General features: G+C 36.1%; 1 protein-coding gene and 1 long non-coding RNA gene across 2 annotated transcripts; both read right to left on the bottom strand.

The window, feature by feature from the left end:
- Positions 1 to 2,126: 2,126 nt before the first annotated feature.
- LOC126605266 (uncharacterized) lies at positions 2,127 to 3,138 on the bottom strand. The gene is made up of 2 exons (XR_007616881.1): positions 2,981 to 3,138; positions 2,127 to 2,568 (listed from the first exon to the last, which is right to left on the bottom strand). It is a non-coding gene; the product is annotated as an uncharacterized LOC126605266 (long non-coding RNA).
- Positions 3,139 to 7,451: 4,313 nt separating this feature from the next.
- On the bottom strand, positions 7,452 to 9,478 carry LOC126605989 (uncharacterized). Its single transcript, XM_050273454.1, has 3 exons — positions 8,337 to 9,478; positions 8,032 to 8,238; positions 7,452 to 7,937 (listed from the first exon to the last, which is right to left on the bottom strand). The coding sequence occupies exons 1-3, from the start codon at positions 9,447 to 9,449 to the stop codon at positions 7,821 to 7,823; spliced, it is 1,437 nt and encodes a 478-aa protein (XP_050129411.1). The 5' UTR covers positions 9,450 to 9,478; the 3' UTR covers positions 7,452 to 7,820.
- Between the last annotated feature and the right edge of the window lie 4,094 nt (positions 9,479 to 13,572).

The raw sequence follows: 13,572 nt of genomic DNA, 5'->3' as shown, positions 1-13,572 counted from the left end.
AAATCTTGGGCCTTTTGGGTGCAAGGTAGAAAGGAAAAACAACTGGTGGTTCGTAAATCTTAGGCTTCTCAAGTTTTCAGTCCAACAAACCCATGGGCTTTACTGATTGGTCATAAAGTATATCGTATACACATAACACGCATGCGGTAGCCATGTGAGAGTTCAGTTAAGATTTTCAACGTACCCCGTCTTTGAGAGAGAGTTCAGTTAAACAATTTGAACTCCAATCTCATCGGGCTGAGTTATGTCCAAAGGATGCAAATAAGGGAGGGTTTTGAAAAGAGCGACCGTCGTTGGGACTAGGCTTTCATCACAAAAGTCCTGAATCGTATGGATATCACTTGCAGGATATGATTGGATTGGATGAGATTTGACTGGACTCGTGTCCATTATTTTGTACTCACTAAGCCAACAGGACTGTACTGGCTCTGGTGTAGACGGAATATGTTGGAATTGAAAAGCTAATTAAGCCATTAGGACTGTACTGGCTCTGGCGAACTTGTGAGATCCACCACCAAAGCCCGATAACATCGATGGTCCCGATCTGGGAAGAGAGAGATGGTGTGGACGAAGGAGATGTCATCAATAGATAAGAAGATGAAGCGTGAGCGTTGAACCGAGAGAAACCACGCCTAGCGCAGTTGCCTTGCACAAACAGACTTGTAACTGGTCTTGTAACTGGTCACAGGTCTGCTGTTCCCAAAATATATGTCTCCTTCATGTCTCTTATTTAATATTACGACACTTATCCAACACGTAACAGATAATTACCACTGTTAATTTTTTTTTTTTTTGGGTTCGAACGTTTAAGTCCTCTCTTATGAAGACACCCACTGGTACCAGAACCATTCCGATGGACTCATCCTCCATATCTTCCGGCCGCCTTGTTCTTCATGTCATCAACAAAACAGTTTTGTGTTTATATACCTATGTGACCCCACGTACTCCTCCACATCTCACCGTCGCTAGCGAGAGTCCACAATTCAAAACGACGATTTCGATTCAGATGGCTTGGCCACCAGCTACGAGCACACGCCACCAAGAACGTCCACTCTGCTAATCTCAACGAATTTGTCAAAACAAGTCATTGTGTCTTTCAATATTTCAATTTCAAACTCGTTTTATCTCTCCATCAATCAATTTTTCAGTTATCGTTAATCTCTCTCAAGCAACACAAATTTTCGCGAATTGGAAGGGAATAAAAAAATTTGTTATCATAATTGACATAAAATTAAGATGCAATAAGTCAAGCAACTCATGATGGGTTGGGTCAACTGGAAAGATTGGAAAACATTCTGTTTGAATCCAAAATTGTAGAATTTGATTTCCAATATGGATCAATTTATGAAGGAGAAGGCAAGAATGAAAACTAAAAAATTGGTTTTGCTCTAACCCGTGGTTGCAAACCAAGAAATAACAGAGGAGGAGGTTTGTTAAGGGGGACTTAACAGTGTTAATTCTCTGTTAAGAGTTGGACAGGTGTCGCAAAATTACCAAAGAGACACTAAGGAGACATATATTTTGGGAACAGCATACCCGTGGTCCTTGTAACTGTGAGCGTGAGTTACATAACCCATCCTATTTTGGACTCATAACCTATCTTGTGTTGTCCAATTCAAATTACATTTAAACATTGGTTGAGTTACAAGTCTAATTTAATTAGACATAACATATCTGATCCGACCCACTAAACAAGGCCTTAGAGTTTAGACTTAACATCTCATTGCAAGTCTCTCTTACTTTGCTTCTTGCAAAACTTAATTTGCTTGTTCGGAAAAAGAACAAAAAAAAGCTTTTGGTGATGACCCATGACGGTGGGAAACACGGTTTTTTATTTATATATATTTAAACAGTGCTTCACATGTCATAATTTAAGTAGAATAAATGATATATTTTTTTGTATCTCACTACTTATTTTTTCGTATCTCTCCAGCAAACCTTTTTTGTTCTTCTAGGTTTGAAATTTGAACAAAGGCAAAGCAAAGGGAAACATGAAGGCAGACCCTTACCTTCGACCAAAAAAAGTTCAGAAATTTGAACTTGTGATTTTATGGCGTTTTATATAGAAGTTGTCAATCATTTATAGGTTATCCTATCAAATTAAAAAATTAAAATTAAGAAACCGATTGATAACCAACTATATTTAGTTTTTTATTTTTTCAAAGAAGAATATAAACTATAAAACGTGCTTGAACGCTAGATGCTTAAAAAGTGCCTGCTTACAATATTGTAACAAGCATTTGCATACATTTAGCAAGAAAAATGATAGAAATTAGGAGGTCCATGAAGCAGATCTTTTAATAAGGGGTTTTATTTGCTTGTCCTCCTCCAATGCTATCATGCCCAAATGAGACGGGTCTTCCAGCATCATCTTCGACACCAAGTACCCCGCTATCGACCATGTCTGGTACTTCCATGCCTGCTTCCCGACGTACCTCCCTAGCTTCCCGTCATAGTACTCCGGCCACCCATCTTTCGGCAAACGGCTGTCCGCCAGCTCAATCGCAAGCCTTGCATTCTGGGGCCGGCCGGTCTTTATGCATGCCGCCGTTAACAGCCACAGCAGTACTGCGCCCATCACAATTAATTAATTAACATAACACGTTTTACATAAATTTCATTTGCCATTTGAAATAACAAAATTAAGTACGGCGTCACATGAATAAACAATAGTTACAATTTTTTATTTATTGTAAACACAGATGCTTTTAAAAAGTGTTTCGAGTAAAAACACTATTAGCAAAAAAACGTAATGTCAGGGGAGTAATACTATTTATATTATATTTTTATATCATATTTCTATACCACTTTATATGACATTTGATGTGGACATCAACATCATTTGAAAAATTTGCAAATCCAATGAAATGAAGAAAAAAAACTCATCGTATATCACAATCATCATTTAATTTAGTAGCCCCTCATGTTTGAGGTCTATTACAACCCCATACAACATTATTAAAACATTTCAATTTCATACCTCACGTACTATTTTATTGCAAAATAATACATCCGTTAGATTTTTCATCCATTAATCCGTTAAACGCTGACGTGACTGCCACATTTGTGCCATGTAGCAAAAATAATACTTTTTTTTTTACCTGAATCTTATAAAATAAAAAAATAAAAAAGCTGAAAGAAAACCCACACCCCTGTGAACCCCCCCCCCCCCCCGGCTCCCCACAGAGACCCTCCCTCCCCCACGACCCACCTCACCCAGAAACCCACATCCCTCCCTCTGCACCCACCCTCGCACCCACACTCTTCCCTCCTCTACACACCCCCACTCCTTAAATCCACACCCATTCCTCCCACCTCACGAACCCGGCAATGGCGGTGTAGACGGGATCTGGGTGTTTCACCCAAAAACCCACATCCCTCCCTCCACACCCACCCTCTTCCCTCCTCTACACACAATCCACACCCATTCCTCCCACCTCACGAACCCGGCAATGGCGGGGGTTGGGCTGGAAAGAAGATGAAGATGGAGGAGAAGATAGGGGAAAAGGAAGGGAGGGGAAGACGAACTGAAGGTTTTTTTTTTTTTTTTTGGGGTTGCAGAGGGAAGATGAAGATGGAGGAAAAGAGATGAGGAGGAGGGGGGATAAGGTTTCTGGTTTGGGGTTGTGGGGAGAAGAGAGGAGGAAAATGGGGGATAAGGTTTCATCTTCTTTTTTTTATTTTTTAAAGAAGATTTAGGTTTTTTTTTTATTTTTTTTTTAAATTGCCACGTGACACAAATATGGCAATCACGTCAGTGCTTAACGGATCAATTGATGGAAAATCTAACGGAGTTATTATTTTGAAATAAAATAGTACGTGAGGTATGAAAGTGAAATGTTTTAAAGATGTTGAGTGGGGTTGTAATAGACCTCAAACATTATGTGTTACTATGTAATTTACCCTTAATTAAATGAGGGAATTGCATGAAAAATAATGGGCTTCACGTTTTTAGACAAAAAGAGAGAGTTTATTTATTTTTTAAATGGCATGATTCAAAACGACACCGTTTTGACTAAGTTATTAAAAACAAAGTTAAAACTTCTTCATCTTCTTTGTTAAACTTGTACTCGCTACAACACTGCAATTCATGGAGTTCTAAAACAAGCACCTGCCTAGACCGTCGAGTGGTGCTCAAAGGTCCTCATAGATGCTTTTCTAAGCTTTTAGAGGGTTCCGAAACCACCAAGGTTCATTAATAAATATGTCCCTGAATACAAATCTCTTGACGTAACTGAATATACCTTAGAGTAGAAATTACTAGAGTTAACTAAAAAAATAAGGATATAGAAAGATTATGTTTAGGATTTGACATCAGAATACAATTCAGCAAGAATAGTCTAATGAATTTCAGGCATGCACCAAAAATAAGACACAAAATCATGGGTATATGATTCAAAATCAAGTGGCTGAGATTAATAGTTGTAAATTAAGCTAATAATAAAACATAAACAGAAATGGATTGATATTTAATTAAGCCATGTATGGACCTTTGTCGTTTAAGTTGGCTGGAGAGAAAAGTGACAGGTCTATTAAAATCAAAAACCAGAAAATGTGTATTAATTAAGCTTCTAATCACATTCCCGGTTGAGGGTAGTATAGTACAATGGGATGGGAGTGGATACTGGTCTCCTCTGCCCAACTTGATAGTATAGTACAATTATATTATATACGTATACATGAAGTCGAATCGACTACCAAACAAAGGCCACGAATCAAGTGGTTAGTTGTGAATTATTGGTGGCTTTGGACCCAATCATCGCCATCCTATGTCCAATTACATTGGGTTTTAACTAGTTCTAGGGTTATACAACGTCTATTCTTATGTATTCTCTCGAATATCATCTCTATAGAAAATTATCCAAATCTAAAATCTTATGGTTGTTGGATTAAATTAGTGTTCGTTGTAGAACTGTATTCGTTAATTTTCTTCACTACAAATAAATGTCATAAATTCCATTTCGCAAGGATGATCCTTGAAAAAAGCTACATAATTGGAGCCACAAAAATGTGTGTCAAAATGTATGTTCTCGGATCCTACCCCATTAAGCAAATATCAACTATAATTAAATTTATTTTTATGAAATGTACATGGTGGATTGATTTGGTAATTAAGACTTTCCTCTATCGATTACGATCTTCTTTTTTAACTCACTGCATTTCGGGTTCAAACCTCCCTTGTCCTTCTTGGTGTGGATTAATATAGAATATTGCTTGCACTAAAAAATAAACATAATTAATGTAAGAGCGGTGCATCTACAAAACTTGAAATTATGTGTTGTGGTGTTACTTGTGTACAAATTAGCTTTGATGAGAACACAAGACAAAGAATTTTAACAGTAATCGTTGTAGTTTTGATCCTTGTTTCACTCATCGCATAATAATATATGCGATAAAATATCTCGATCACGTGCAAGTGTCCGACAGCTCACACACATGCACTTATAGAAAGTAGGAGTTGTCACTCGGTAGAAACTTGAAGTCTGTTGTACCATATATTGGGTCTTAATATTTGGGCTCACTCCTTAGGCCATGATGTATGTAAGAGAGGAAGAAAACCCTTATTCTATAAAAGGGATCCTTCATCCTCTCTTTAGAAGGATGGCAAATATGGCAAAGAAAGCAAACCCTAGCCTCAATACATAGTGAAACCAGATCGACGCCAGGGTAGACATAGCCTCAACTTGGGATGAACTATGATATATCTTTGTGTTCCTGTGTGTTTGTGTGATTTATGGTCGGATTTACGTTGATCCAAGATCGACTCGATTTTGTGCATCAACAAAGTCTATGGTTTATCTAAACTACATATTAATAGAACCCTCTTTGTCAACCAAAAGAGAGTGAAAAAACTATTTAGTCTTCTATTACAACAAAAAAGTTAAAGGCATAATTTCACAAATCAAAATTTTACTATTTTTTGTTTAAGCTTCACCTACATGTGATTTTAACATATCTAATTTAAAAAAAAAAAAAAAAAAACATTTCTCACTCTCTTTCTCTCCACTCACATGTTCTCTTTCACTCTCTTCCTCTTTCTTTCAATTTTAAAAACAAAATTAAAAAATTTCACACACACTTCGGGTGTGAGCATGTATTAGTACCAAACGAATGAGACCACGCGCTGGAGCCTGGAGGACTAATTAATACGTCGTGCAATAGCTGTAGTCTGCTCATTTTACAATCTCGCCAGACAACATTTTGTTTGGCAACATCAATCCTAAATTTGATTGCACAAGACAAAAACGCTTTTTCCTTTTTCCTTTTGGTCTTGACAATAAAAGAACTTTTACAGTATTATGGTCTAGTTGTATTAATCTTCACATATAAATGAGAGATCTTAAATTTGATTATCGTCAAAGGCGAATTTAAACCACATATTGCTATCTTATTATAAGGTTAAGTCCACCCCTCCCTCTTAGATCATCTCTAACCATTGGGTTAAAACTTAAAAATTTTAATCCAGAGAGTTTAGTTTTAACCTAGAAACAATTTTTCTGTTCCGACCCTTATATGTTAAATTTTTAGCCAGAGATTATTAAAGTATAAATTTAGAATAATTTTTCTTAAAAGTAACTTTTTAAAAAATAATTTCATAGACTATCTTAATTTAATTTTATGAACATTTTAGTCTAAAAATATTTAGATTCCGATAGATATTAAAAAATCACTAAACCGACATCATGAAACTCGTGGAACACTAAAGGAATATGAAACACATGATAGAATTTTTTTTCTTAATTATTTTAGCCATTGAAATTAAATTTGGACCCCTAGATCTTTTTGTTACAGTTAGATTTGATCATATTAGATCTTAACTGTTCGATTTACTGAATTCATAAATAAAAAAAAAAAAAAACACACACACACATATATGGTGGGCTAGCCACTAACTCAGGGAGGAATTCTGAGTTAAAACTCATATTTGGCCCAAAGGTTAGAGCAAATTGAGATAAGTTTAGAACTTAAAATTTGAGTTTTACTCAAAAAGTTCGTGAAGTAAATATTACTATATTAGTACAGTAATATAGTTTGTTGAAAGAAAAAAAATTTACAGCGCAAAATCTTGGGTCCAACAAGCCCATGGGCTTTACTGATTGCTCAGACTAGCATAATGCATACGCACAGCACGCATGCGGTAGTCATGTGACCTCCTAAGCTTTTACCATTTAACACGAGAGTAATGTTAGGTAAACTGAATTTATAGATTAAATTTACAAATAAAATGATTGTCACCAATAAGAAATAAGTTTGAATCACGAGCTGGTAGTCCAGTGGTAAATGACGGATTACAAGGCTTCCTTAAAACTAAAAATTGGAGGTCTCGGATTCGAAACCCGCTGCTGATGTGGAAGCCAAATTTGTGGCCAAGGTAAGGCTAAAATGCTTCTGTGAGTCTTATCCGCCCCCATAAATCAAATTAAAATAAAAGGAGAAATACAAACGAGAGAGACGTAAAACCAAGTCCGTTGAGGAAAACAGATAGCAAGTAATACAACAAGGGAATTAAAAATCAACTCCACATACAAAGAAAACATACGATAAAAATCATATGGAAGGATAATTGGTACAAGCAGAAAGATGACGAATATAAGCAGAAGTTTACATGAAGAACCGTTGAACCACCAGTAATATGCATCATGATCTGCACCAAAATTAGCTAAAGCATCAGCCAATCAGCGGCACCTTCACAAATCATCCACCTGACCTCCTCTCCATTGTTTGTTGAATCAGACTACACTCCACATTCTCACAACCGTACATTACAATACATGCTCTTACAAACTCACGCTTCTATATATTTCTCCTACCAAACTTGGTTATTTGGATGAACAAATGACAACCAATTTTTTCAATATCTGAGCACGCTCAAGGATATACCTCACAAACTCGATCAAATGAACCCCGTAAGACACCTCTATCCTTACGTCATTGATCTGAGAAATAACAAACAAGCAAATCAATCGAACATTCCCATAAACATATGCATACCAAAATATAATGAAATAAGTACTAAGATTTGCAACATACCCTGTCTTTGAGAGAGAGTTCAGTTAGACCATTTAGAACTCCAGTCTCATTGAGCTGAATTATCTCCAAAGTATGCAAATTAGGGAGGCTTTTGAAAAGAGTGACCATCGTTGGGACTAGGCTTTCATCACAAAAGTCCTGAATACTCATACCTAAATACGAAACATTGAGCAGTGGTGGTGGCGTGCAACCTTCCTTGAACAAAGTCTACAACATCAAACAAGGGAACCCAAAACATTTAATAAAAATCTAAATTAAATTAAGCAACTTGTAAAACAATTTTATGCACTGGATTGATCCATTACCTTTAAACTCCACTGGTTTAAAGTAAGACTCTTAACACCCTGAATACTGGAGAGGAACTGATGTGATGTGGTGTTGTCCATGTAGTATACTCCGTACTCGTCGAGATCAAGATCTACATTTTCCAAAAAATTGAATTCCCCCAGATTCTGATGGCTCATCATGTTCCCAGACCATCTCAGATACTTCAGATTTGGAGCGGAAATTTTCAACGACTTGCTCTTACGTTGGGCGGTCCTAAAAGTCCAAGTTATACCTATACGTTCAAGTTTCTCACCTGATATATGGACATGGCAGAGGCTAGCAGAAGAGGGAAAGTGAACCTTGAACAATTCCATCGACGCGCTTTCAACGGCGATGTTTCCTAAACCATGCACATCTTCAAGCACCAAATCCTTGATAAATATGCAGGCTAAGGAAATCCATTTGCAAAACGCCTCATCATCTTCGACAGTCACATTTTTCAAATGTAACCGTAATAAATTAGATACATGATGACTGAGAGACAAGTTGCGAGCCTTTATAGTTGCAAACTTCATGTCTAGATCTACAGACCTCAAAGATCTACCTGTTAAGACATCGGAAGGAAACTCCGTCTGGGGGCTCCCACCAAAAGCAAACTGCAAGAAAGGTACGACCGCAGTTCGAAACGAAACAGAAAGATTTTGGACATGGCAATCGACAGCGTTGCGAATCCAAGAGAAAACTCGAGACGTTTCGACATCCCAGCACTTTGGGATGTTGGTTTCTCTCCCACAGTGGTACTGACAATCCCAGTCGAGATGAAAGTTTTGTACCCTGTGATTGCCGCGGCGTAATAAGAAGCTGTCCAAGGAAGACAGCAGCTCCGACCGTTTTTCGAAGGTAGCCGTAGATTCGGAAGGAAATGCAACGAAATTCAACGAGGAAGATGATGAACAAATTTGTCTGTATTTTTTCGACGAGCTTCCTACTCGAATGACGTCTGAAATGGGAAGAGGGGACAGAATGTGATGAACCACATCTTGAGGAAGAGAACTGAATCCATCTCCTCTTACACTGATAATATTTTCAATCTCATCAGCACAGGGAGAAGGAGAAGGAGAAGGAAAAGGAGAAGGAGATTTCAGATCCATTGGGGGTGGGAGGGTTCAGGATTGAAAATTCTTCAACTATTTTTAAGAGTAAATTGTAGCAATAGTCCTCAATTTTAATTAAATTGAATCAATGGTCCCTCAACTAAAAATTCATTATCATTGGTCCCTCAATTTATCAAAATTTGTAGCTATAGTCATTTTCATCAATTTCGTCAAAATTTTGTCAACATAAGTTATGTTGGAATAACCATTTATATAATTAGGGTCTCTCAACTCATCAAAGTGTGTAATTATGGTCATTTTCGTCAACAACATCAAAATTTTTGTCAAAACAAGTTATGTTGGATAGACTATTGCTACAATTGGGTTAAAGTTAAGGGATCATTTCTCAAGTTGAATTAAAGTTGAGGGACCAATGGTAATGAATTTTTAGTTGAGGGATCATAGCTGCACGTTTTGATGAGTTGAGGGAGCAATGGTAATGAATTTTTAGTTGATGGACCATTGCTCCAACTGAGTTAAAGTTAAGAGATTATAACTACAATTTACTCTATTTTTAAAGGTCAAGTGGTGAAAGTGTGAAGTAATTATTTTTTAGAAGAAATGTTAAAGAGATTAAATTTTTAAATAAATTTTGTAAACTAAATGATTTGATTCCTGATGATTAAATTATTATTTAAATACTGACGTGCTGACGTGCTTATTTCTTATAAATGACACCTAATTTAATTTGTAAATTCGGTGTATCTAAAATTATCTATTTTTTAAGTTCAAGTGTGAAACTAAGTATATTTTTAAGATCAAGTATGTGAAACAAGTATTTTTGAAGGTCATGTGTGCAATAAAAAAATTGATATTTGTATTTTTTTTTGTGTCAAGTGGTGTGAAATAAGTATTGTTTGATGTCAAGTGTGAAATAAAAAATGGGAGCTTTAATGAAAAGGGCTTGGATAAAGTTTAATTTAACCAAAAACCACCATATACTATTATTTAATCAAAAGGGCTTCATATTTAATCATAAGGACAAAACTATTCTATTTCAGGCCCACATCCATTAAACCCACATGGGATGAATTAAAAGCCCAAAACGAAATAACTTTTTTTTCCAGCCCCTGCCCCTAACAGAAATCCCATTCTGTTAGAATTAAACTTCTTTTTATTTACAAGTATGCCACTACCTCATTAATCCACCAAACAGAGATTAATAGGTTTGTTATTCAAAAGGTGCCTACCTCCTCCAACAAACAAGCTTCCTCTCACCTTGCGATTTCTTCCGACTTCAGTCGGTTGAAATGAGATAGCTAACAAGCCGTCGGGAAGGAGCTTCTGGTCCTTAGCCTCGAGCTCGCCGACGTCGATCTCCATAGTGTCTCCGACGACGTTTCTGAAAATGCCGCATCATACTCGGGCGTAGGTCGGGAGCTGTTCCAGCGCGGTCCACCGCAGCGCCTCCTCATCGTCCCCTCCCTCCCGAAACGACCCCGATCTCGCGAACACGTTCTCCGCCAAGTTCCACATCGGAAATCCCCAAAAGCTCTCCCTAGCCACAGAAAAATGCAGAGGCTTAGGCTGAAGAGGGAGATAAGAGAGAGAGAGAGAGAGAGAGAGAGAGAGAGAGAGAGAGAGAGACAGAGAGACAGAGAGAGAGGCTAATAAAAAGTGGAGTGTGAATGTGAGAATGACATGTTTGATTGCTAAAAGTGGTAGTTAGAGCTCTGCATTTAATTTATCTATCTAAATACGTCTTGCTGTTTGTTGGCACGGATGAGAGAGAGAGAGACAGAGACAGAGCTTCTACTCTCTCTCTAAAATATTTCATTTTTCTCTCTCTAAAATGCCCCTTTAAAGTTTTTCACAGTTTGTGCAGGACGACAGAGAGAGAGGTTCATTTAATGGCCGCGGGAAAGACAGAACACAGGAGGCCTCTTTCAAATCACAACTCGCTCGGATATTTAAATCAACTATATCTGCTCCACAGATGAAGCTTCTATTTCATCCAACGGCTGGAATTAATCGTGAAATGGGAAAGTTTGAAAGAATATAATTTTTGGAGGCTCAAAATAATTGATGCCCTTGTTTCTTTTTTACCTACGAAAAAATGAAAACTCTTTGTTTCTTGGTACTATTGCTATATTTCTATAAATAGTGTTTATTTTGTTCAATTCCAGAAATACTGTGAGTTATTTTGCTATCTTTCTATAAATAGTGTTTATTTTGTGTGGAGGAAAGTGGCATTTGGTTGGTGGAAGGTTAATTATGTTGGTGCATGGAGAGAAGAGACGACGATTGGTGGTACGAGTTGGGTGATTAGAAGTGGTTAGTTCCAATTGGGAGGAGGTCCTGGTGGAGTGAGGGCAACCTCCAGTTTAATAAATAGTGTAGTACCCGTGTCAGTTTCATAAATAGTGAGTTTAATAAATAGTGTAGTACATGTATCAGTTTCATAAATAGTCAGTCAGTTTAATAAATAGTGCAGTACTTGTGTCAGTTTAATAAATAGTGTAGTACATGTGTCAGTTTCATAAATAGTCAGTCAGTTTAATAAATAGTGTAGTACCTGTGTCAGTTTCATAAATAGTGAGTTTAATAAATAGTGTAATACATGTATTAGTTTCATAAATAGTTAGTCAGTTTAATAAATAGTGTAATACCTATATCAGTTTCATAAAATAGTCAGTGAGTTTAATAAATAGTGCAGTACCCGTGTCAGTTTCATAAATAGTGAGTTTAATAAATAGTGGAGTACATGTGTCAGTTTCATAAATAGTTAGTCAGTTTAATAAATAGTGTAGTACCTGTGTCAGTTTAATAAATAGTGTAGTACATGTGTCAGTTTCATAAATAGTCAGTCAGTTTAATAAATAGTGTAGTACCCGTGTCAGTTTCATAAATAGTGAGTTTAATAAATAGTGTAGTACATGTATTAGTTTCATAAATAGTTAGTCAGTTTAATAAAGGGGTGTGATATCCACACATCCCATTTTACTTCTCACACACCCTTCTAATTTTCGGCCGTCGGATCGGATGAATTGAAGAAGATCAACGGATAGAAATTAACAAGGGTGTGTGAGAAGTAATTTGGGGTGTGTGGATAGCACACCCCTTAATAAATAGTGTAATACCTGAGTTTCATAAAATAGTCAATGAGTTTAATAAATAGCGTAGTACCCCTGTTAGTTTCATAAATAGTCAGTTTAAGAAATAGTTAGTATTAAGTTTCATAAATAGTCAGTCAATTTAATAAATAGTGTAGTACCTGTGTCAGTTTTATAAATAGTCAGTCAGTTTAATAAATAGCGTAGTACCCGTGTCAGTTTTATAAATAGTGAGTTTAATAAATAGTGTAGTACATGTGTCAATGTCAATTTTATAAATAGTCAGTCAGTTTAATAAATAGTGTAGTACCCGTGTCAGTTTCATAAATAGTGAGTTTTATAAATAGTGTAGTATCCGTGTTAGTTTCATAAATAGTCAATTTAAGAAATAGTCAGTGTTCAGTTTAACAAATAGTGATAGTACCCGTGTTTAGTTTTCAAAAATAGTCATTATTCAGTTTAAGAAATAGTTTAGTATATGCGTTCAATTTCAGAAATAGTCTGTTTAAGAAATAGTGTAGTATCCATGTTTAGTTTCAGAAATAGTACCCGTGTCCAGTTTCATACATAACAATTTAAAAAAATAGTAAATGAAGAAATAAAATTTCAATTTTTTAACTTTTTATGGTGAATGAAATTAAAAATATGGGTGAAAAAATAAGACAATCGGTATAAATAGCCTTGGTCAAGATTGTAGCACAAGTAGTACCTGCATGAACAATTAAAATTTGTAATTACCAAGCCAGACAAAACTTTGAGCAAGATCAATCCATTACGTAATATTTAATTCAACTAAAAGAAAGAAAGAAAAAAAATAAACTTGTTAGTAAACTGCAGAGCTATAAAATAATAGTATTATACCTCACATGTTCGATCTGATCCTCTACTCTAAATTAAAATTAAGGAAACAAAACACATATTTATACATGCATAGAAAACTAGATAGCACTTGATGAAATAGGATTTGGCACCTTGCCACTGTCTCTCACTCCCTCTCTCATCTAACAAAAGAACAACGAAATTTATTTTTTATTTTTTTTGCATTAATTTGTGGTTTTTATTTTCAA

This window comes from Malus sylvestris, chromosome 15, assembly GCF_916048215.2.
Source record: "Malus sylvestris chromosome 15, drMalSylv7.2, whole genome shotgun sequence".
NCBI lineage: Eukaryota > Viridiplantae > Streptophyta > Magnoliopsida > Rosales > Rosaceae > Malus > Malus sylvestris.
This window is presented reverse-complemented; position numbering and strand designations above follow the sequence as displayed.